The sequence below is a fragment of the Lepeophtheirus salmonis genome, chromosome 9, assembly GCF_016086655.4.
Source record: "Lepeophtheirus salmonis chromosome 9, UVic_Lsal_1.4, whole genome shotgun sequence".
Taxonomy (NCBI): Eukaryota; Metazoa; Arthropoda; class Copepoda; order Siphonostomatoida; family Caligidae; genus Lepeophtheirus; species Lepeophtheirus salmonis.
This window is the reverse complement of record NC_052139.2, coordinates 14,242,465-14,267,387: the sequence shown is the minus strand read 5'-3', so window position 1 is coordinate 14,267,387 and position 24,923 is coordinate 14,242,465. Positions and strand designations below refer to the sequence as shown.

General features: G+C 31.9%; 1 protein-coding gene across 2 annotated transcripts; it reads left to right on the top strand.

The window, feature by feature from the left end:
- Positions 1 to 2,247: 2,247 nt before the first annotated feature.
- On the top strand, positions 2,248 to 18,683 carry LOC121123901 (phosphatidylinositol 3,4,5-trisphosphate 3-phosphatase and dual-specificity protein phosphatase PTEN). 2 transcript variants are annotated; one of them, XM_040718961.2, is made up of 3 exons: positions 2,248 to 4,243; positions 16,129 to 16,665; positions 16,824 to 18,683. In XM_040718961.2, the coding sequence occupies exons 2-3, from the start codon at positions 16,260 to 16,262 to the stop codon at positions 17,885 to 17,887; spliced, it is 1,470 nt and encodes a 489-aa protein (XP_040574895.1). In that variant the 5' UTR covers positions 2,248 to 4,243; positions 16,129 to 16,259; the 3' UTR covers positions 17,888 to 18,683. The 2 variants fall into 2 exon arrangements, with proteins under 2 accessions (XP_040574895.1, XP_071747351.1); XM_071891250.1 differs by lacking the exon at positions 2,248 to 4,243 and adding an exon at positions 11,140 to 15,499.
- The last annotated feature ends 6,240 nt before the right edge of the window (positions 18,684 to 24,923 follow it).

Below are 24,923 nucleotides of genomic sequence, written 5' to 3'. Positions count from 1 at the left end.
AAATAAATGTTTGAATATAATTGGAATATTTTGCATAAATCTTCTTATAATCTTCTGCATTCATAATGATGTTGAAAACTACTTCATTTTTTTTTTTTGAATATATTTTCATGATCAACTCAATTTTTGACTTAGTAGGATAGTACTAGTGTAAGATTAAATTCTGCATTCTACAACATATATTATTTAAACGAAAATGTTTATCTTCAACATTTGTAACAGGATACAAAAGGAAGAATATAATGAGTGATTATGCTATTAAGAAGAGTATCTTTTGGTGTGTTTTGAGTATAAAATACATCGAAGAGAAAGAAGCACTAACTTGTTCATTCTATCCAGGCCCATAGAAGTAAATTCATTGCATCTATTATTTCAATATGACAGCAAAAAAAAAAGATTTAAAAAAAAAAAAAATTAAAATTTTTGGGGACAGCATAAATTTGCTCGGTTCACCTTAAAAATTCCTTAGCAAAATTTATTTTCTCTATATCTTCCCTTTTAACTTCTCCAACAAAACCAAAAATTTTTAGGTGATAAAGAAAAAAAAAGTCCTTTAGTTTTTTTCCTAGTAGATGAGTGGTTGCGTGTTTTGTCACAATCTGTTTTCTTGCCAAGCAGTCGGTACGATACATTAAATTGAAAATTCTAGCAAGCCCGATTATAAGATGGTCTAACCTTGTATTTCTATAAACCTAGGGCCTGGGGGCTACAAACCACCCCTGCAGATACCCCTATGTAATGATATTTTGATTTCCAAAAAAGAGGATCTTATGTAGTCCGATCCATGGACTGAGCTAGGATTTTTCTTTGGAGGTTTTGAATATCTTTTTTGAAATCTTCCTACTGACCAAGATTAATAGAAATACAAGGTTATACTATAACGCTTTTTCGACTGATATTTGACTTTCACCACACTTTTTAATAGAGACATCAAAGGGTATAACTTTTAGCAGGAGTAGCTATATATCACTTTCCTTGATTGTTACTGTTAGAGTGCCCCTGTCATACTCTATGACGTCAAAATATGTCTGTCTTGCCCAGCAGTCGGTATTGTACATCAAATTGAACATTATGGTAAGCTGGATTACATGATGGCATAACATTGTACTACTATTAACCTTGCTGCTGAGATCCTTTTTTCCCCGACTCTGATATGAGGTGACTATTTTTTTTTTTTAAACAAGATTGAGTCCTTCAACTTTACGTTTTGTTTTAATATAGTAATGATTTATTTTATTTTTAATGAACTTTTGAGGTCCTTTTTCTATACTGTATTAATATATTTAGATACACAACGTTATTTTAAAATCCTTCAAAATTACAAAAGGCCCACATATCAATTACCTCCAATCAGTGACGGTTTTAAGAATTATGGTATACAGTAGGGCAAAATTACATACTACATTTTATATAAAGCTATATACATTGCTTTATAGGATACAACGATATTTTAATTTCCAATAATGAGGACAAGACTTTGGGAATGAAAGGAAGGACTACTATTAATATTTTTGACATTCAAAATTTTAAAGAATACTTTAAATGATTAAATGATATTAATCATTTTTTATTCCTATTTCTTTTGGACCTTTATTGTTAATACACTCCATATTTTTAATTTGACTTATTTTAAGTCCAATAAAAATAAATTCACCTAAAATCCAAATTCCTATTTAAAAAAAAATACATGTCCGAGAGAAAGAAGACAGCTTTCATTCTTTCCTCCTCTACAAACATATTATCTCCATCCTTGCTTAAATCTGCATTTTTTGTGGCCCGTCAACACAAAAGCAAGCTAGAATGTTTTTTCTCAAACATTTTTTAAATTACATTTATATTCTGTGACAAATTATCCTCAATTTTTATGAACAAAGGATTCTTATTAACCCTTTGGGTGTGTCGCAAATTGCATTAAAAGTAGGTAAAACTGATGGTTGTAATAAAAGAATGAGAAATTGGCAGATTTTATTTATAGGCCATATGGGGGACAGTTAAGTATTTTAAATAAAAATAAAGTTCTAAACTTTAGCTAAAATACTCGGGTATCTTAACTCATCCCACAAATATGAATAATATGCATATGTTTGTGTCAAAAATATTTAATTTTTCCATCTAAGTAATTTTTTCCAAAATAAACATGGAAAAATAAACTTTTTTATAGAAAAATTAAATTTTTCCAAAAATAAACATACAAAAATACATTTTTGTTAAAGATTGATTTTATGTTGACGCACCACATATTTAGCTATAGGAGATTGAAGTCGGGTAAGCTCATTGTATGTATGCATATATTTTGTGCATACTATTCCTCAATTTATATAAATATATTCACAACATTTAATGTATTTGCGAGTTGGTTCCTCGCCATTTTACTCTCACTTTGTAAAAATCAATAATATTGTTTCCATGCTACTCCTTCAGACGTAGGCAGGAATTTTGTGGTAGACTCTTTCTCATTATTTATGATTTTTTCTATAGGGAATTTAAAGTAATTCATCAAAGAGGTACACACATCTGTCACATTTTCATCATTCAAGTCTACTTATCGTAAATAGGCGGGATCTTGTATTGCAACACAAGGGACGCCTCATATTAACTTCATAAGAATGTTCATCTCTCAAACAACTTTGATGACTGATGATGAAATATACAGCCACCTCTCTGTTAACTAACTAATCAGGTTGTTAAACGGATACACATAGTACAAGGGGTCCTTCATGTTTCTAAAAGCATGGGTTAGTAGTCTCTAACCATGATCAGAGACTTACAATAATATGAATGAATAGAATATATTTGGAGTCTATTTTACATAACTAAAAATATATTTCCTTTGTCTTTCACTTTCCATCCTCGAGGGGGCCCTCTTTTATCTTTCTTTTCCCTTTGATATTGTCTTTGTTCATCATTGAGGCCTTTTAGTCCTACCACATTCACAGTAGAAATGAAATGGTATTATATTCCTGTGAAATATGAAGAAAAAAATTACAAATAAATGAAAGGCAATTTTGGAATCCGAATGTCAAAAAAGCCCCTCGCAACAGTGGTATTAAAATCCATCGCAAGAGGGGGAAAATAAGCAACGTGCCACTTGCTTAGAAAAAAAAAGTGAATCCCCTTTCCTTTTTTTTACACACGGTAATAATAAAGAATAATCGTTTTTTCTCTCTTTTTTTTTTGTTCATGTTGTTGCTAAGAGATGATTATTTTATTTCAACGTCACTTTTCTGACATGACAAAGAAGAAGTGGGCAGAAAGGCAAATAAGAGCTCTCTTAGTTGTAGTAGTATTAAGGGGAAAAAAGAGAATGTGGAAAAAACCTCCTCCAAGGCGCCAAAAAACGGCCGAGTTCTCTCGCGATTGGGGAAGAAGAAGAAGGAGCCGATTTGGAAGAGACGAAACGCTTTACAAAAAGTAAATTAAACGAATACCATGTGATCCAATGTTGTACAAAGTAGTGGTAGTCTCAACATTTTTATGTCCGCTAGAGGCGCAATCTATAGTTGAATAACTTACTGCGGCTCCTCTTTGAATCCACCCTTTTAACTGAATGAAAAAGGTAAGTTCTGCGAAGAGAATAAAAAGTTGGCAAGGGCATGAGGGGAAATGGGAAAGAAGGAACGTGTGACGCCATCTGTGGCATTATAAAAAGCGACGTCTGGAGTGGGAAAAAAGATATCAGTACGACCTGTAGTTTACAGGCGCGCTTCGTTACTTTGTTTTAAAAGTTATAGAGGGGCCGTCGGATTGTGTGAGGCTGATGGAGTGCGTGGGCTGTTGGCAGCTGTTCTGGTAAAAAGGAAAGAAAGAAGGAGAAGAAGAAAAGAAACTAAAAAGTAGCAGCTGAATTAAAGAAGAAAAAAAAAATGAGTTTTGTTGGGAAGTAGTATGTGAAGTCAGTAAAATAACTAAGCAAGGAAGTAAGAAAGAAAAGTAAAGAATGGCGGAGTTCTGAGTGCTACTACTGGTGCTGGTGCTGGTGCTTTGGTTGAAACCCAGGACATTCCTTCCTTGGAGTCGCCACTCGAGTTGTTTCTCCTCGTTGAAAGTCGTGTTTATTCTGTGAGGACTAGCATAGAATGTTAGGGAGAAAAGAGGACTTAGGGGCACGGAAGCGTCTCTTTGAGTAGAGAGTCCCTCGCTCACATTCCCTCCTCCTCGTCCGTCTACCAAGGAAGGGGGAACGCAACAACATTCCACACCTCTGGAGAATAGGAGCACACAACAACACACAAACACACACGAGGTAAGTAGCTCCTCAGTTCCTTTCATATTTCAACCCCTTTCCAAGGCATTCCAATATTTCATTTGGAATACTTAGCTTATAATGCACTCAAATAGGTCTACCAAAGATCGGCCTCCATCTTCAAATTTATTCAGTAGAAAGAGATTTTCTTCTTTTTCTTGATTTTGCTTCAAACTTATTTTAACGTTGATGCACTACATTTCTCCTCTCTTCTTATACCCGACAATCCGGGATGGGAAGCTCTGTCCGCCGACTCCACTTTCATCCCTCTTCTCTTCACTCTTTCTTTTCTCTCTCTCTCTCTCTCGCTCTTCACTACAAATTCCTTGGGAAGGGAGAGGGGAACAAGAGCTGAAAAGGCAATCAAGAGCAAATCTTCAACCTATGTTGATACATCGAGTATTTAAAAATTGGAATGAGACAACCTAATATTAAAATAATAAGCTTATTTTTTATTAACTTTGATAAGAGTACAATTCGTAAAGAAAGAAATATATTTTGAGGTGACAAGGTATATTGTCTTTAGCAGATAACTTTGGTATGCTTAAAGGAGGGTCTTTTGCCGAACAAGTTACTAATTTAACATTTCAATATAATATCTACTTGTGGACCAAAACACACAATAGCTCCATTAAACATATCAAGCTCAGAATATCTATTATCTCTAAGCCTTACTAAGTGGCCAAGTAAAAATCCTAGTCACCTCATTATTTGTCTTTCTTTATAGTACATCCTTGGAAGGATTCACTTCTTCGAATGAAAAATTTTTTGGATTTATCGCTGGGGTGGGGTACATGTATAAAATAGCAATTTGGAGAAACGAATGCCAGAAAATGAAACATTTTCTTTTTAGAAACACTGGGAGAGGGAAGGAATTAAAGTGAAACTCTGAGCCTCTCCTTTCTTCTATTTCCTACTTGACAAAAAAAAAGTGAGAGTGGGGCATGGAATGACATCAGTCAAGTGCAAAGGGCATCACGTCTCTGTTGTCCTTCTCAGTCAAACTCAGTCTATAACTATTCTTATCACTTCATAGCTCCATATATATATATATATATATATACTTTACTGTCTTTTTTTGTTGTTGCTAAGGGACTCTTTCTCATTATATATTCTCTTTTTACTCTTAAAATATGAATATCAAAATTAAAATTTGACTATAAATTATTTATATACTTGACTTTGTGTGGCATATACCTATGTACAAACATGAAAATCAAATGTTCAAACCACTGAATTGTTAAAGTATATGTATTTATTTTATGTTAAAATGTCATATACTTGAGAAAGGGGGAGAGAGAAGAGGGGGAAATAGGGTTAAAACATTGGAAAGAGTAGTGTGTATGGGGGTACCGCTCTTTTTTTTAAAGCAATCATTTGCAATTAATTTCGAAAATCTTGTCACGCCCATTCTGCTTATCTGTGTGTTTTTTATTTTATTGTTAAGATCGACATTTTTTAAATTAAAATATTTATTAAATGTGATATTTCTTGCCTGTAATAATGAGTACCTAGTATTATTAAATTAATCACCGGACAGTTAATTCTCCTTGTTAATGTTATATCTTTTATGTATAAAAGAGTGTCTAAATGCATTATTTTGTAGTAGTAAAATCCTAACTAATTCGATTTGTTCTTCAAGTAGTAGAGATAACATAGTTTGATTATAACTACTAGTTTGTACTTTTTAATAAGATGCGAGTATGCAAATAAATGTTAATTAGGCCAACGTTGAGTTTGATTAAGCATTTTATTTTATATTTTTGATCAAATATGTGCGAACAATGTTACATTTGTTTTTAACAAAGAATACTGATTGTTGTATTCTGTATTAATATATTATAAATGTGTATGTATTTATTACAGATAGAACATATTATAAAAAAATATATGTTTATATCGATTCCGTGTGGCATCATTTACATAGATATAGTATCGATTATTTTGATGGGTAGGATATTCGTACAAGGATAAACAAAATATGTATGTAGATTTTAGTGCAATCCCCTTCTAAAGTTTCTGAATGCCCCCTCCCCCAAATAATTTATCGTATATACATATATATTTGCCCTGTACATATTCCAACTAGTATAAGCAAATTGTACAAGTATCAACTTTTTTGACTTAAAATACATAATTTAATTACAACATTGATCATTCTAATTACCAACTGTACATTGATAATATCATTTCATTTTGATCTATTGAAATTACATGGGTATTACGTATTTATGAGTAATATAACTGTGGGCAATTGATCTATGTAATGTCCTATAGAATACTTATATTTGAGTAATTTGTATATATTAAAATAGTCAACAATCACTCCATTCATATCTCAGGTTATCCATGGAATATTCAATTATTGCATTATCCTTCTCCCAAGTATTCCAAATTCTTGCAACTTGTATAATTTGCTTATACAAGTTACAAATTGCACCAAACATATATATATATATACAATTCACCCGTTTATATAAGATACATTCTCAGCACATTCCCCGCCGCTTAATTATTTCATATTATAAGTACCTTAAAATAATTATAGGGATTCTAGTTTTACGCAAGTTGATTTTTAGACTGATTGTCGGGTTACGGAATACCAAAAATCCCGCGGGCTCTAAAAAAAAAAAAACCCTTTCACTGTTACTGATAAAAATGAGAACTGAGAAAATATTGTGGGATGATTGTCAAATTGTCGTAGTCCAAATATTTACTTTACATAATTAAGTTTGGCAACACCATTATTTCTTTATGAATAATGGTGCAGTCCATTCCCCCCTTATAAAATGAATAAACATAAATACTAAAATTTCACAGTGTTTATAACTCTTAAAAGTATGTTCTGTGATCTACATAATTAAGTTTGGAAGTTCCTTTCTTTCATTATGAATAATGGTCTTATCCAATTTTTACTATGTATAAAATGGATCTGATAAGTTCATTACAACAGTCTGAATTTGTCTGTTTTTTAAGTAATTTACAATGAATGACTTCTTCTTAAAATATATTAAGAAATAATTAAATTTATTTATGATTCATTAACATAATCCATAAATTATGTACCGAGATCCCGCTCCACGACAATTTCCCGGTAAGAAGAAACCCTCGTATCTCAGGAACATCTTTGTGAGGTGAGCTGCCGGGGCTATAATTTTTTGGTTTTTACTAGAAAATTTAATATTTGAAATTAATTAAAATTTTCAATTTTTTCCCCAAAAAATTTGAAAAACCAAGACTCCCCAAAAATATAATCCAGCGAACGCCCTTGTATCTACCCATGTACATGTTTTATATCCTCTAATGCAACCTATTAAAATCATTCGTGTTTATTTAAGTATCAAATCATTATTACTTTTTTGTATTTTACATACGTATAATTACATATCACTGGTACATTATTTATATGTTCACAAAGTAACAGATGACTATTATTTTAAGGATATGCATTTTCTGAGTATTATAAAGGGTTAGTAACAAGTTATGAATGGGTGAAGTATTACTGATGACATATATATTTATGTATATATGTACATTCATCCATGGGAATTAATTACTGTTCCTAACATGTATTGTTGGATCATTTATCCTAAAAGCATAGTTTCTTTCCGCAAAGGCGTCCGCAGGATCGTATGTTGAGGGGGAGTGGATTATTTTTGTGATTTTTTTTTTTTGGGGGGGAATCCAAAAATTTCAAAAATCCATAGCTATTTTCAATTTTTTTTTTTTTTTCAAAAATCGAATTCAGTTCTCAAAAAATTAATTTTTAGGATAAAAATTTCATAAATTCACAGATATTCAAAGAAAATTAAATTTTTTGACAAAAAATTTAAAGAATTTAATTTTTTGACCAAAAATATTGGAAAATTCAATTAAAATTTTTGACAAAAAAAAATTGAAAAATTCAATTAATGTTTTTGAAATAATATATCAAATATTGTTAGAAAGACTAAAAATTCCTTAATTTTGGGTCGGGAGCTACAGCCCCTCCAGCCCACCCCCTGCGGACGCCCCTTCCTCCTCTTGTGTCTTGTCTTCAGTTTGTTGTATGTAATATGTATTGATGTTTGTTAGTGTTGCTATGTGTAATGTGTATCCTTGTGTAGTTATGCACGTCTTATTTTATCTTTACATACATACTATTAAAACATTTGACATTTATTTGTATGAAACATCTTTATTTCAATTCTATCATGAAAGAATGCTTAATCCTTAAATTGTACACCTCCTATGAATTTGAATAGTGTATATATGTGTATTTGTGGGTAATTATAATTTGAGGTGAGTTGTTGCTATCCTTTTTTTCGAAGGTGTTATGATTATTTTGATCAATGAAAACGAAAAGTGAATTAAGAGTTCAAATATATATATATATATATATATAACAAGGATGAATGCTGAATGTATTGAAGTAGCTAACTTCTGTCAAATTATTCACCTGCCCTATTCTTTGTTCTCAAATAATTCATTTCCTGTACCAAAGTATTACAATTATTATAATACTTATTAGTGCTGTGTGATACAAACATACATGGAATGAAAATAATAGCAAATGAGACGATAAGGAGAAAAGTTTGAAAATTCCCTTCATTTACCTTTACTGCTGTTGCAGGGGAGCCTCAATGGGGCATCTGCAGGATTATATCTGGGGGAGGGGGCTTGATTTTTCAAAATATCTTATAGCTATACCTCAGAAGAAATTAATTTTTTGTGAAAACAATATCAAATATCCATTGCTATTCAAAAGAAATTAAATTTTTTTAAAATTTTCTCTTCAAAAATCAACACACCTGTTCACAAAAAATTTCTAAAATAATATTTCAAATATTTTATATAATATAATATATATAAAATCCTTAGTTACTCACAGTATATTAATTTTTTTTATTTTCAAAAATCTCTTTACAAAAAATTTTAAAAATTAAATATTAAATTTTCAAAAACCCATAGGTATTCACAGAAAATTAATTTTTTTTGAAATTTTTTTTAAAAATTCCCAGCTGCTCAAAAAATAATTTCAATTTTTTTTTTTTTTTTTTTTAATTTGGCTACATCACCCTGCAGACAACCCTGATGTATGTAATAATGCTCGATGAAATTCAAATCGCTATCAAACGAAAGAAAAAGAATAAATAAATTGAATTTGATAGTTAAAATTCATATTCCAGACGGGTTTTTTTTCCATAGATTATTGTGTATTGTATTTTTTTCCTCAATGTTTATGTACCATTAAATTTATGATAATTGATTGGAATAGACTTTGTAGCTATTAAAAACATCATGTACCTAATACAGTACTTCTTTTCTCTAGTGTATTTATTTTTATCATCATGGATAGTAAATATTTGATATTTGTATTCGTATGATATATATTTATTTTATGCTTGAATCTCACTCTTTTAGAGCATAGTTCTTCTTTTTCGTTATTTAAAGAAAATGATTTTTTCTTTTGTAAGGGGAAGAAATAGAGAATGTATTATTATGTTATGATGTTGATGTGTAGGGGGGTTACTTGAAATACGTTGAGGAGAAGAAGAAGAGAGATGTTTTAATTTATTTTTTAATATGGAAACAAATCTCTGTAGTAGGGATGGGACGATTAATCGGAATCGGAGAATCGGGCGTGTTTTTTTCTGGAATCTGTATCCGGAAATAATGTTTAATTTGGGATTCTTATTTATTATTGGTATTTCACTATTTATTGCTTTTCTTAGTGATGAAAAAAAAATAGCCCCCCTATAAAGGAATTTTCGGGCTTTATACTTTCATTTTAAAGAAAAATAGAAATTTAGTTTTGATATGAAAAAAATATTCCTATATAAAAATTTTATTCCAAAAAATTTAATATTAAAATATTTTTTATGGAAGTTAAGTTTAATTTTTTTTTTTTTTTTTAAATTAATATTTGAAATTTATTGGAAAAAATAATAATTTTTTGTGCTTAGCTGTGGATTTTGGATTTTTTTTCTTCAAAAAAAAAAAAACGTAATTTTTTGAGAATAGTAATTGGTTTTCGATTATTTTTTTTTTACAAAAAATTAAATATTAGAATATTTTTCCAAATAGAAATTTAGTAGTTTTTTTTTTTTTTGAGAACAACTGGGGATTTTAGAAACTTTAAACTAGAAAATTTAATTTTTCAATTTTTTAAAAAATTGAAATTTAGTTTCGACTTAAAAAAATATTTTAATATAATATCAAAATATTTTTTAAATAGAAGTTTAGTTTTTAATTATTTTTTTTCCAAAAAGTTAATCTATGAATTTTTTTTCCTTCTACCAATAAAAAATATAATTCTGTGGGCTCCCCTGATAGCAAAATGGTATTTTTTTTATACTAAAAAATATCGGAATCGGGATTTATTTTTTGTAATCGTCCATCACTAATATTTAGTGTAGTATTCGTCGGAAGATCTGATTTGTTACTTATATAGTAAATATATAATATTTTTTAAGTATTCTTCTTTTTGTAGATTGACAGAAAAAGAATATATCTATTCCTTTTTAAAGGCACTTGAGTGTACTAACTAACCAACTTCATAGATGTATTTATATAATATATTCCTATGATTTATTAGCAGCCTCGCTAACGCCCTGTAATTTTGGATAACTTTTATGAAGAAGTAGTAAAGAAAGAAAGAATACAAAAAGTGAACAAAATAATATATATTTGTTGCTATGTAGTCATTTTTTTTTTCTCGCTCTTAAAAATTCCCCTTTCTCTTTCAAACTCTTCTTGTACTATGTATGTTGTACGCCGTGCTTTGTTGTATATATATAAATGTTGCTATAAATATGTGCGTGCGTGTGTATATATATATATAATATTTTAAGTATGGAAATACGGGGTGCGACGTTGAAATTTGAACAATCAATACTTTTAACATCAACGAGATATATTTCCCTAGCCACTAAACAAGGTCAAAAAATAATATTGGAGACCAGCTGCTGGGGTATATTGTCTCCTATAATCTTTGATGACGCCCTATCTGGCCTCTACGACGGCTTCCTTGTATATTCTTTAGACTTATAGACCCAGTGTTCATTTTCACCCTAAGGGTACAGACCCTGGAATCTACACACGACCAGGCTTGGTGTCGTATGAATACGGGGGTCCTTTAATCAGAAATTGATCTTATTGCTCAACCATCTTTGAGTAGTGTGGGCAGGTCTTGTTGCACATTATCATTTGGGAAGTTCGCCTGAACCTTCGGGAGAAAGTATGACGCCTGACTTTATTCGGAGCATTACCTTAAAGTTATGTTCAGACCCTTATTTTCTGAAAAAATGCTCAATGTCCCCTGCTTTATTTATGTACATTTCTCAAAAACTCAGTAGAACCTCCAAATTCTCTATTGTTTAAATTTTCACGTATCACCCGGTACATTTAATATGAGTGTGTGTTTGTGTATATCATGGATGGAAGAAGAAGGCAGTGTGTGTATAGAGTACTAAAACGCTAGGTTTATAGTTAACGTCGTATATATATATATTATATGTATATTTGCTTATTTATCTCTAAAAAAAAAAAAGGAATGTTATTGCTCAGCTTCCGTAAAAGAGAAGAGTACTACATAGTACACTCTTCGTATTGTATGTAATAAGTAATAACATAACTATTATCTAAAACAAAATTTCACCCGATTCCTTATTAATATTATCTGTAAAGGAATTGCATAAACAAATAAAAAAAAATTGACGGACTTCTTTTAATGTATCACTTTTTAGTAATTAGGGCCTGAGATGATTATATGATTATAATTAGTTGTAAAAAGATAGTTGAACTCCCTGCTCAGAAATCAATTTATTCCTGTATGGCTCTTATATATTGTCCGCACTACTAAATAGTCTCATTTTAAATGAATGGACCTAAATTTTGTTATGCAGGTCTTATATTATGTGTTAAAATTTAAGAATGTATAATTTTATCCGGGGCCCAAGAGGTAGAGACTTCCTTTTATTGGTTGACCATTTGAAATAATAAAATTATTATGAAATAAGCTAAAGTTTCGGTGGAATTCACATTATTGAGCCGATTCCGCATCGGTACACCCCTAATAAGTATATATATAGCTTTGGTGGTGATGGTAATAGTTGTACTGCTTCCGCGGCTTCCTGCTCTCACACACTCGCTAGTAATAACACTATTACTATGATTCTATCCACCACGAGTTTTGTGGCTCAGTCCAAATCCAGTTAGTAGTGTTAAGACTCGGCCCAAGACCGAATTTGTTCTTCGGTTCGGTCAAGTGAGTTTTTATAAACGGATTTGTACCCATATTTTGTTTCAAACCATGATTTTAGAGCCTTACAGTTAATTCTTTCCAAATCATAAAATCCATTCTCTTCCCACTCCTGATTTATGAGTTGTTGTAGAAATATGATTTATGTAACACTCTGCAATTCATAACTGACGTCAGAAGATATTGACCGAATTTTAAATGTAACCAAACTTCTTTAAAGGGTTGAATTAGTTTCGTTCATTAGAAGTCAAACCGGTCTAGGATTTTCGAACCGAAATCCAACACTAATATTTACTTACATATTCATACATGCACAATCCTATCCTTCTCTCATCATCATTCCTTCCATGAATTACTATTCTTCTTCATTGGGGAGGAAGAGAAAGAAGAAGAGGAATCCCTCTCTTTTTATGTTTGTTTTAGATTGAATTATTATTGTCTGATTGAGGGGGGGAGGGGAGTAGTAGTTGTTAATTGAAATTGTTATGAGTATGTATGAACACATTTCAAATCTATTCCTCTGCTTACTTCTTCTTGCATCTTTTCAACATAATATTTAAAGATTTTTTTAAGAGACTAAAAGTCATGGCAATTGCCATCAGATAAATAACCAAGTTATATGTATTCACTATAAGAGTACCGTCCGTAACACCTTGATATATGAGCGTATGAGTTTTTTAGATACGAGATGGATTCTGAGCAAAAATTTGTATTCCATCCAGAGTTGGTGAAAGAACGCAAGGGCGTGGTTCATGCATGCTTTTTTTAAAGTGTTTCCTTAATGAATATAATACTTTGATTAACAAGCTTGGTTCGGGAACGAATTAAACTCGTATGTCAAGGTAAATATTATTATCCGTATATAGTGGTGTCAGTCCTTATTTTTTTGGTCCAATCCTTTCTTAGGACCAGTCCTTATGTTTTGATTCCTTCGGACTGATTAAAAAAAGAAATACAGTTGAGCTTTAGTTCTGATATTCAAGACTGAACAGAGATTGAACTGAATGGGACTACAGTCTTCAGTCCTTAATATACGGATAATTTTTGCATGACGATCGTATCCGATCATAACATAGCGTTCTGGTAGGTATTTGAACTCTCGTTACCTTTCAAATATGTAACTACACAGGAGCTCTATGTTGGTGTATATAATACAATTTATATATATATTTAGATACTTTACTAAAATATGTATTTCCTGAACAGTCTGAATGTACATAGGATGCCTACCTACCTACCTACTATTCGTTGGTATAATTGGTTATAATTAAAATTAGTCGTTTGTGGTAATATAAGAAGCACATCATAATAAATCATATTTTTTGTTGCTGGAAATTTCAAGGATAGCATTTGATAGTAATGACATATTGAGGTGAGATGGATCCTTGGAGTAGGATATGTTATTATGATCATATATATAAATATTACTAAAAAACATATTGATAACTTTGCAAAGTCCTAGGCGAACTGATATGGAATTATTTAGTGCCTTTTAAGAAATACATAGTTTTTAATATTGGATATCAGTGCACCCCTTACCTATCATTTATCAAATGTAAATACATATTCCTTGCAGTTGGAACCTAGTTACATTTGCAAAATATATATTATACAGGGTCGTGCAAGTAAATCCGAACCATCTTGTATTATCCTGAATTTAACTCGGTTAATTTAATTTTAAAGTGAGAGGCTGAGCGTTAGCTTTAAGTTAGTAGCGCAACTTTTAATTCAAAACAAGTTTCTACGATGGAGCAGACCCGGAGGAATACCGTCGTTGAATTGGATTGCGCGGGAGATAACCCAGCGTACATCAATAAGATGCTCAGATACTCAAAGAGCGACGTCTACCACCACTGAAAGGAGGAGGAACAGATTAAAGAAAAGCTTACAAGTCCTGGAGTGATAAAAAACACTCCCAGATTCCTCGGTGGCCTAAAACGACCCGTGAAGGTATCTCCTAGACACCGATTAACATTCTTGCCAAAAAGCACCAAGTCAGCCGGACAACAGTCTACAGGGCTATAAACACTGATCTGAGTATGAAGTCATACCACCTTTTACAAAAGACATATCCTTACAGACAAAATGAAGACCATCTGGGCTGCCCACGGAAGAAAATTGCTGAACAATTAGATGTCCCATGGTCACCGACTCATCTTTTATTCGGATGAGAAACAAGGGACTGTCCACAGATCCCACAACATCCAGAACGACAGATGATTAGCCATAGAGAAAGCTAATGTCTCTAACGTCTTTAAAACCAAATTTCCATCCAGCATCAAGCCCTTGGCATCATTGGGTGGAACGGCATTGTCATACTACGCATCTTCTTTGAGCCAAAAGAGAGAGTGGGTCCCGATATGTACTGGGAACTCTTGTCTGACCAAATGATATCTTAGGTGAAAGCCGAGGCCAATGGCGTTAAGTTCCTGTTTTAACAAGCCCCCTCTCTCAAGACCTGCAAGACCCTAAACATGTTGAAAGAAGAGAAGGTAACATTTTGGGACCCCCAGACCTGGCCGTCTAACTCCCCTATATAAATCCCATAGTAAATTTCAGTCCTAAAACTTATAGAGTTTGTTCTGTGATGACGGGACTCAACTTTATTTCTCCTTTTTTTAATCAGTTCTAGTACTGCCAGTCCGAAGGACCCGTCTTAAGACTAGACTGGACCAAATAAATAAGGACTGCCACAACATTAATTATTGTTATTTTAAAAATTAAAAAATAAAGTATGAACTCTATTTCTCTCCCAACGTATAATGCGATTAGACTTTGATCCATTTAATTAGGAATGCTCATTCTTCATAATTATCGAGTGAGTGAGTCTAAGCATATTTATGATTTTAAATGTTGTCGTTCATAGAATGGAGTAATAATGTTGGACTATTGCATCATAATACTACTACTTATAATTATTTGTAGGTGCATATCAACAATATTATCCATGAATCACAAAATGTCGTCATGATGATAGTAATTTGTTGTGTGTGTATGTGTGAGGATGAATATGTGTATGTATAATATTTTTAATAGATATTTGATTAGTCATCACCAATTTAACTATTCTTAGAATTATATTCCTATTTATGCATTACAAAATCTAGCTATTTCAAAAGTAATTAATATAGCTGAGGTTCTTAGATAGTGTTGTTGCCTTAGAAACATTGACGTAACATTTTACAAGACAACATGTAGACATCAAATGAATGTATTTATAAGTGTGGCTTCATTTTTAGGGGAGTTAAATGATAAAAAAGATAGTGTATGGATTTATTTGTTTAGTTCCTTTTACTTAATATGTACACTAGTTACAAGGTACTGATTTAGTTGTAAGTGTGTTGCATAATAAGTTGTAAATATTAAAACAAGATAATAATATGCAGGTGGATTAATTCACCATTATTACTACTTTCTTCATGATAGGTAGGAGGGACTCTCTCTCTCTATATATATATATATCATAGTATTTGTTATAAGATCTTTAAGTATTTATTCTTTTAATAATAAATACAAAATCCCCCCTTTCTCCCAATTGCAGCATCCTTTAACAGAGTTTATTGTTTTTATGATCCTCTACTTTTTTTTGGTAGCTTTTTGGTAGTATTGTGTAAATTAATTTATGTCTTCTTTCTCTTTTCAGTTATTAAAAATCATGAAGTAGTTATCAGTTGACTCACTTGGATCTCAAGGAAGATGCTGAAGTTCTATAATAATAATAATAATCATTATTATTTTTGGCGGAGTATTAGGAAAGACTTTGAATCACTATAAATGATTGAAGGATTTGACAAAATGACAAGCGCACTTAAAACTATTGTGAGTAAAAATAAACGCCGTTATCAAGAAAACGGTTATAATTTAGACCTCGCTTATATAAGTGATCGTCTTATTGCCATGGGATATCCTTCAGAAAAATTAGAAGCCATGTTTCGAAATAGTCTGGAAGAAGTTAAACAATTCCTGGATGAAATGCACAAAGATCATTATCGAATTTATAATCTCTGTTCAGAACGGGATTACGATGCTAAAAAGTTTCATGGAAGGGTTGTCAACTTCCCATTTGATGATCACAATCCACCTAACTTTAATAGTATCAGACTATTTTGTGAAGATGCAGAAAAATGGCTCTTGGAACACAAGGAAAACGTTTGTGTCGTCCATTGTAAAGCTGGGAAAGGTTTGTTGATTTTAAGCTTCTTTATATATACATATATATAAATAGTATCCATGATTCATTATTTACATATTATAAGCTGAGGCATTTGCATTTTCTAATCTATAATATATCTATTTAGTTCTACAATTATTACATTATGAATATTCATTATTTTTTAGGTCGAACGGGTGTTATGATTTGCTGTTTTCTTTTGCATTCACATCGAAGATGGACAGCGAACGAAGCGTTGGCTTACTATGGAAAAGCTCGGACTTTAGATAGTAAGGGAGTAACGATCCCTTCTCAAAAACGTTATATTAGTTATTACTATCATTATTTGCGAGAAAATTTAGACTATCTTCCAACTCCTATGTATCTCTCCTCAGTTTCTATCTCAAGCTATTTTCCTAGCATTACCACTCAGAATAATACTATTTACGTGGAGGTCCATCAAATGAATTACAAGAAGACTGAACCGTCCACACAAAAAATTTATGAATCCAAAGGGTTCAATGTCAAACGTTCGGACCATCAGAGGTTGGAAATACCTATTAATGTTGCCATTGCTGGTGATGTTAAAATTGAATTTCATTCCAAGGGAATACCAACCAAGAAAGAACTTTTTCATTTATGGTTTAATACTGCTTTTGTGGAGGTTGAGAATGAATTGTCACATTTTTTGAGCAAAGATCCATTACCTTCTTTCAGTCATCCCTCCACAAATAATGGAGGCTCCGTTGATATAGGACATTTACTAAAAAACGTCTCCATATCGGATGATCATTTACTTTCCGAAAGGCTATCTTCGGATTCGTCTCATTCTTCAACTTCTTCGAATCCTTCAGAGAATCATTCTTCAACTTCTTCGAATCCTTCAGAGAATCATTCTTCTTCGTCTTTCAGAGATAAAAGGGTACGACACTCTTCAGTTCCACAGACTGGAGTGGCACGCAATAATTCCTCTCATTCAGGAAAACATATCGAACTGAGTTTAAATAAATCTCAATTGGACAAATTTCCAAAAGACAAATCTCGTCGTTCAGATGAAAGATTCTCTGTCTGTATCCATCTCATAAAACCAGAGAAACAATCGTCTTGGACACCCCCTCCTGGTTTACACCCTACTGCTGTCAGTGGGGGAATAAGCTACTCCTCACCAGAATCTTCCTCCACCGAAGAAGAGCCTTCTGCTTCGGATGTCTTTCAACAAGGAAAGGATGCTCCCGTACACACTTGGATTTAGACAAAACAGGGACGTAATTTTCGCCGCGTTAAATCCTTCTCTTTCTTCAGTCGTGAACATGCGTTTGGCAATAGCTGTCACATTCAAAGAAGGAAAAGTGACACAGCATCTAGGAAACCTTCCTTGGATGGGAATCGTCGTTACATATTGTTTACAAAATACGATTAGTTTTTGTTTGCAATTTGACTAAAGTGGTCGTTATAATATTGTGAAGCTCCTATATTTTGTCTGCTTCATCCTATTATACCAAAGTGGTTATTGTGTATGTTAACAAATTGTATTTTGTAGAAATTATATGTAACTCGTCATCCCTCCAATATGATTTTACTGTTCAGAATTCTATTAAACACTCTCTTATGGCCAATAACTATTCACTCCCCCTGCTATCTTTTATCATCAAAATCCCTGAGTAGTCTTACTTACTTAAAATAATGTTACTTTTAAAAAAAAAAATCTGTTATTGTTTTAATTTATATATCGCCAAAAGACATTTAATAATTCTTATTTTAAATATTTAATTTATTTGGCAGAAAATTGTGTCCCTGACTTTGTCTTTAATCTTAATATAATTTTGTTTATCCCCAAATTTACTATTATGATTATTATTATATACGGAAACGACCTAAAAAATTATGATGTTATTTAGTTATTTTTTTATTATCCTCATGTTTAGAAAAAGTATATTCGACGGTCATTAAATATCTATTATTATATATCTTTATCTGTAATGAATAAGCTTAAAAATATTGGAAAAAAAGAGAAAAATTAAATATAAGTCATTAAAGTTATTACCCAATCCCCCTGGCTTGATTCTGCCTTAGCTCCCTCCTGTTGGTTCTTTCTCAAAACCTCATTTATATCTATTCAATATGTATGTATAACATCCCTTCACCATCCTAAAGAAACATGTGCTAAGTTTATAAGCATTTCCAAAACTAAGCTGGTAATAACTAAATACATATTATGGTTCATTTACCTCAATGGCCTTTTAATATCTAAATTGCAACGATAAGGGACACAAAATACCCATATGTTCCATCTTTCCGTGTACCTATTTCTTAAATGACAAAACCATGTCAAAATTGGCATTCCCTAACATTTAGAATCTAATATTACCTCTGTAATCTCAGTATGCTATGCAGATTATAATTAGAATGCTTTGAAATCTTTATTTTTGTATATATAAGCTAAGTCACCCAAACAGGGTATAATCATTAAGTTCCTCACTCATGCATGTTAGTGTTGTTAAGTAACCTGGTACTGTTATAGTACCGGGGTACCATAAACAGTACTATATTCAATTGTTGTTGGAACCCTTACATGTTGCACCTTCACGTCATTACAACAATTGGCCCAGCCATAACTTACTTAATCCCCCAAATTTCTTAACAAGTCCTTCTCCCCAAACAAAAATTTATTTCATCTATATACTAAATGTGAATATCCTGTGTGTGTGTGAGAGTGTTTGTTCGAGAATCGTACCCAAACCAGTGAATGGATTTTGCTGAAATTTTTCATGTATGTTTTTAAGACTCAAGAGATGGTTTTCGTAAGAATTTTCTTTGGCCATCAATACCATGGTCGTCTTTTAATAGTATTTTTCTAAAAACTAATTTTTTGACTAACAAACGACTATTTCATATAAAACAAAAAATAAAGGTCGTAAAATTTTCAGAATTATTCTCGCTGTATGTTGGTATGTATCTGTGTCTTATTCTATCTTCACCTTATAATCTCCTTTAAAAAAGTGTACAAAGGATTTTTGACAGTAATATGAAAGATTAGATTTTTTCTTCTCTAAACCTTATAATATTTATATGAATCAGAAGAGTTCAGAATTAATTTTAATTTCTTAATGTCCTGGCAAGACCAGGAAAACCTACTTTAGTATACAACAAGGATGAACATTCTCTTATATAGAGGAATTTTTCACGCACCGCATAAAAATCCTGCGTAGGCTCCTGCCCCTTAACGACTATTTTTATACATATTTTTAGTCAGAAAGTGTAGAAATACCCAAACCAATATTGGTGTGATTACACTAATGCGTGAGTTAGAAAACTGCATACAAGAATCTATTAATTTGTATTAGGGATATACCCAATACCTAATTTTCAGCCAATTCCGGTCCTGATACCATCTTAATGGACGATTCCTTTATACGCATAATTTTTAATGTTTAACTTATGATTAAATAACGGATAGGAAAAAAATACATAAATGTATCAATGATAATTAGATGTTAATAAATTTAAATTTTAGAAAGTTAATTACTCTCCGTGCTCAGGATTTAATTAATTTGTGGTTGGCTCATATTAGGGAGTTTGACACCCTCCTTTGTTGGATATTTAAAATTAGCCTCCTCGCCCTCTAATTTCAACTGCCTCTCAGATTTAAAAAAAAAAACTTGCAACAATGACAATAGGCTATTTTCTATTATATTACTGGTTTGGCCCACATGAGATCAAATGGTCTCGAACTGTCTCTAGTTTTAACTGGGTGCTAGCCCAAGGAAGTATATATCTAAGATTTCCTTGGCTTGCCCTAGGAATTGAAATAAGTATAAACCAGTGCACGAGTCCAGAATCGTGTCTTTTTTTAATAGACCCGCTACGGATACTGATTACTCGAACTTGACTCATTAAATATGGACTCGACTTGAGTTCTATTATAAACAATATTATTCAACAAATATACAAAAAATAATTATTAAGTAAAAATGTTACTTAATGGTTTCAGAGGTAACCGCTCAATCCAACTCCTAATGTTGCAGACTTTCTGAAGGGATACAAATCAAATGTATGGGATACTAAAAATGGTGTCATTTTTAAACTGTTACTTTCAAGTACATTTTCTCTACTAACTAGCAAATTTTTTATTATCCTTTATAATACTTCCCCTGTTTTTTTAATGGGTCTGAACTAAAGCATGCTGTCGTCTAGTCTAGATATCTTATTGATTTGTAACATTAATTTCCCAAAAAGAGTTTAAATATTATCATATACATATTATCTATATAAATAATTATGCATAGTTATCGGTGAATTGAATGTATTAAGGCCGATTCCGATACTTCAAAAAATGCCGATTCCAATGCAGTGATACACCACTAATTTGTAACGATACTTTGATCAATTCCTTCTATAGATTGACCCACTGATAGGCGCAGCACGTCGTCTCCCATGCATCAATATTATTGTTCCTAGTTGTCCATTTTTTGGATATGGTTACACAAATGTAGTTGCTAAGATATTATTGGATAGGGGTAACAAATGATGTTAATTATTGTTCTAAGAAATGAACAGGGGGGGGGGGAGAGATACATTCATAAACAATTGATAATATCTTTCCTTCTTTCATTCATTCCTTGTACAATATACTTAAGCCTACATTTTTTACTAATCTTAGGAATCTGAATTATGCACAATTAGTCGTACAGAAATGATACTTGACAGTCAGACAGATTTTATGTATTCACAAAATTGAGATTCAATTTGTATGACACTGTAGTCTTACTTAAAAGAAAAATGGGTTATTCGATCTACTAGATGTATAGTTCCAGATTGACAGTAACATATATTTTACCATGATGGATGAGTAAGTAAATAATGTTGCATTGTTGTAGTTAACTCAACCCTCCGGCCTATGCATAAATAAAAAACAAGGTATTTGCAAGTTTTTTGTAAGAAGAATATAATTCATTATGAAATAACTTTTAAGAGGCTTCAGCTCCTCCCCCAATGCAGACACCATTGTAAATAAAAAGGTTAAGAGTGTTTTTGAAATCAATCGCTAATCAGCAAAGAATTTGTGATAAGTCTTAATCGTTTATATTTACCAGGTGGTCCATTGAAATCTGAACACTAAGTAAATCAATAATTAATGAAGTTTAAGAGAGTAACATTAATTCATATTTCGATATATTAAAGCATAAAGCACAATTAGTTACAAAAAAAAAAAAAAAAAAAAAAAAAAAAAAAAAAAAACCCTGAGCTCTTTAGCTTACGTACAAGTCGAGAAAATTACAGTTGAAAGTGATCAACGAATTTTCATTTCAAGCATTGGGTAGTCCCCAGAACCACCAGTTTCCCTGTCAGGAAGTTTGTAAGAGTTTAGTTACTCAAAAAGACCGTTCCATGTCATCTCTAAAGACCCTTACTGTAAACCATTTAATTTGAAACTAGTAATGTTGATAATTATTAGCCTCTAATAACAGGAGAAGGAAGGCTGAGCCCCAATAATTTTTTCAGTAGTCATATTTATCCACCTTATTAATGGTGAGTCATCTATATTCACTCCAATCAGGCCTTACTTAGCTTTAAAAAACCGTAATTACGGTAAATTTATTTTTAAGAAACAAGATCGCCAGCAATTTTGGTTTATTAGCACTTAATGCTTATAGTCAAGGGGATTACTGTATAGTCAGCCACGTTATTTAATTAAAAGCTGATTGGTTAATATATTTATGAGAAGGGACCAACTGTTCTCTATGGTCTTGGCATTGTCTCTGTTGACATCCTGCCGCAGCGTCCGATGCCTTTTTATATATTTATTAAATGTCCGATTTTCTGTGGTACAAATATACACCAACAACTCGATTTAAATTTAAACTAAGAACCTACGACGTCATTACATTTAAACAAGGCTTAAATTTAAGTCAAGTTGGTGCGTGCAAACCGGGCTTTAATGAAAGTAAGATGAAAAATAAAAGAGAGCAGCAAATGTATTAATCTATAATACGTTATTCTTCCATTTATTAACTTGGATGTATAGTGTCTTCTAAAACCGACATTTATCTATCAAAGTATTCTTTATTTTTGGAAACCAAAATATGGTCACTCTAATCTATGAATAATTCGAAAAACAAACAGAATTTATCAGCGTTTATAACTTCATGTATAAAAAAACGAAACAACTCAAAATCTCACAATCCATTAGGTAAATTCAAATGAACCTTGTAAATGTCTAATTGTAAAAACAATATAAAGCAAGTACATCTGTGTTCTAGCTTATTGTTTTAATTCTTCTGGAGCCCAGTAATACTATATACATTCTATTATAAGGCCAAAAAACCATATATGTGGGTCGAGAATGAAAATTATCGGATTGTTTGAAGATAATGATCACAAAAATTCTGGCAAGTAACGACAAAATATATACCCTAGTGAGTAAAAACTAAAATGTTTTACCTAACTGAAGATTTGGCCAAAAAAATATGCAACACAAGTTAACACTCTTATACATGTATCCCGTCATCACAAAAGCATGCTAGAATGGGGCTTCTCTAAATTGAGTGTGAAATAAATTTGTATTTTTTGGCAAATTATTATCGATTTTTATCAACAAATTATTCTAATTGATGTTTACAATAACAGAATAAAAAAGTGATTGAGGATTTTACTCACATACTTAAGTAATAAACATAATATAATGAGGCAGAAAAGGATCAAACTAAGATTATATCAAATTAGTTTATCACCTATTTTCTATTGAATAATAAGCCAGATATTATTTTCATTTCTATACTGACTTAACTTGAAGTAATGCTTTCACAAAGCAATTTTTTTGTGTTTTAATATCGTACATTATACAATTATTAAAATAACATTGACATTTTTGAATAGTGCATGTCATATTACCGTGTGGTTCATTGAAATCTGAACACGTACTAATTCAATAAATAAACAAGGTTGAAGAATTGAAATTAATTTATATTTTGAAATATATAAGCATCAACAATTATTTACAAAACAAAACAACTTTGGGCTCTCTACCTCACTCAAAATTCGAGAAAATGACACTAGAACGGGATCGACGAATTTCTATTCGGCCACTGCAAGCAGTTGAGGATTTCCAAGACAAATACCTACGCCGTCAGCAAGTCCGAAACATTGGGAAGGAAGATGACCTTTCTCAAAAAGGCCAAGTTGGATTCGGTTAAGTTAAAGAAAATAGCCGTGGCCCGTTTCCACTATTCCATGTTGGCCCATGCAAGATAGTTATCAAAAAAGTGGGCAGAAAGAGCCTTCTGATGGTGGAGAGGCCACTTTTGACACCAACAATGAAACCCGCTACGGATGCAGTACATAGGTGAAGTCCAAGGGGTTGACATCAGGGCTGTAGGGAAAAAGTGCCAAAAGAACTCATAAGACTAATTCAAAAGAGACTTGCAAGAGAGGAGATGGCTTTCTTTCATTGCTGGTCTCAAAAGTGGATGGTCTCTCCACCCTCACAAGGTTCTTTCCGCCCACTTTTTTGATTGCTCTCTGGACAGTCTGGTGTAATAACCCCGAGATCTCTTGCATGGGCCTCGCGTACTTGAGGAGATTGACCTGGGTTATTTTCTTTAACTCGCCCGGGTCTAGTTTGACCTTTTTGAAAGAGCCCTTCTCCCTCTCCAATGTCTCAGACTTGCTGCTGACACCGTAGACAGTGGCCCTGGTGACGCTCAACTGTTTGGAGATAGCGAATGGAAATTCGTCGATAACGTTCAAGTGCCATTTTTCGACTTGTACGTAAACTGGAGAGCTCCAATTTGTTTGGTTATGTAAATAATTGTTTATGCTTTATTAATTCGAAATACGATTTAATTTCAATCCCTCAACCTTCATCAAATTATTGAATTAGTAAGTTTTCAGATTTCAATGGACCACCACCCCCAGTATTACTTAGATAAGAATACGTCAAAAATACTTCCATTTAACTCTAATGCTATGTGCCTATGAGTATTCTTTTAATTTTTTATCATCGAGTGTAATTACTTACTTAAAAAATAAATACTTAACTACGGACATAAAACCTTGCCTCTTGTTTCTTCTATGTATTATTTGTGTATTCATCAATAGATTTCCTGATATTTAATTAAATTATTCTTTGAAAACTTCTTATTCACAATTTATCATTGCTTTTTATTTTTCCTTACATTATATTATGGTTATATGAAGGTGTTTCATATATACTACAATATATCCTTAACAAACAAACCTACTATTAATGTATATTGAATAATAATGTGCAAATAATTATTCTCAAAATG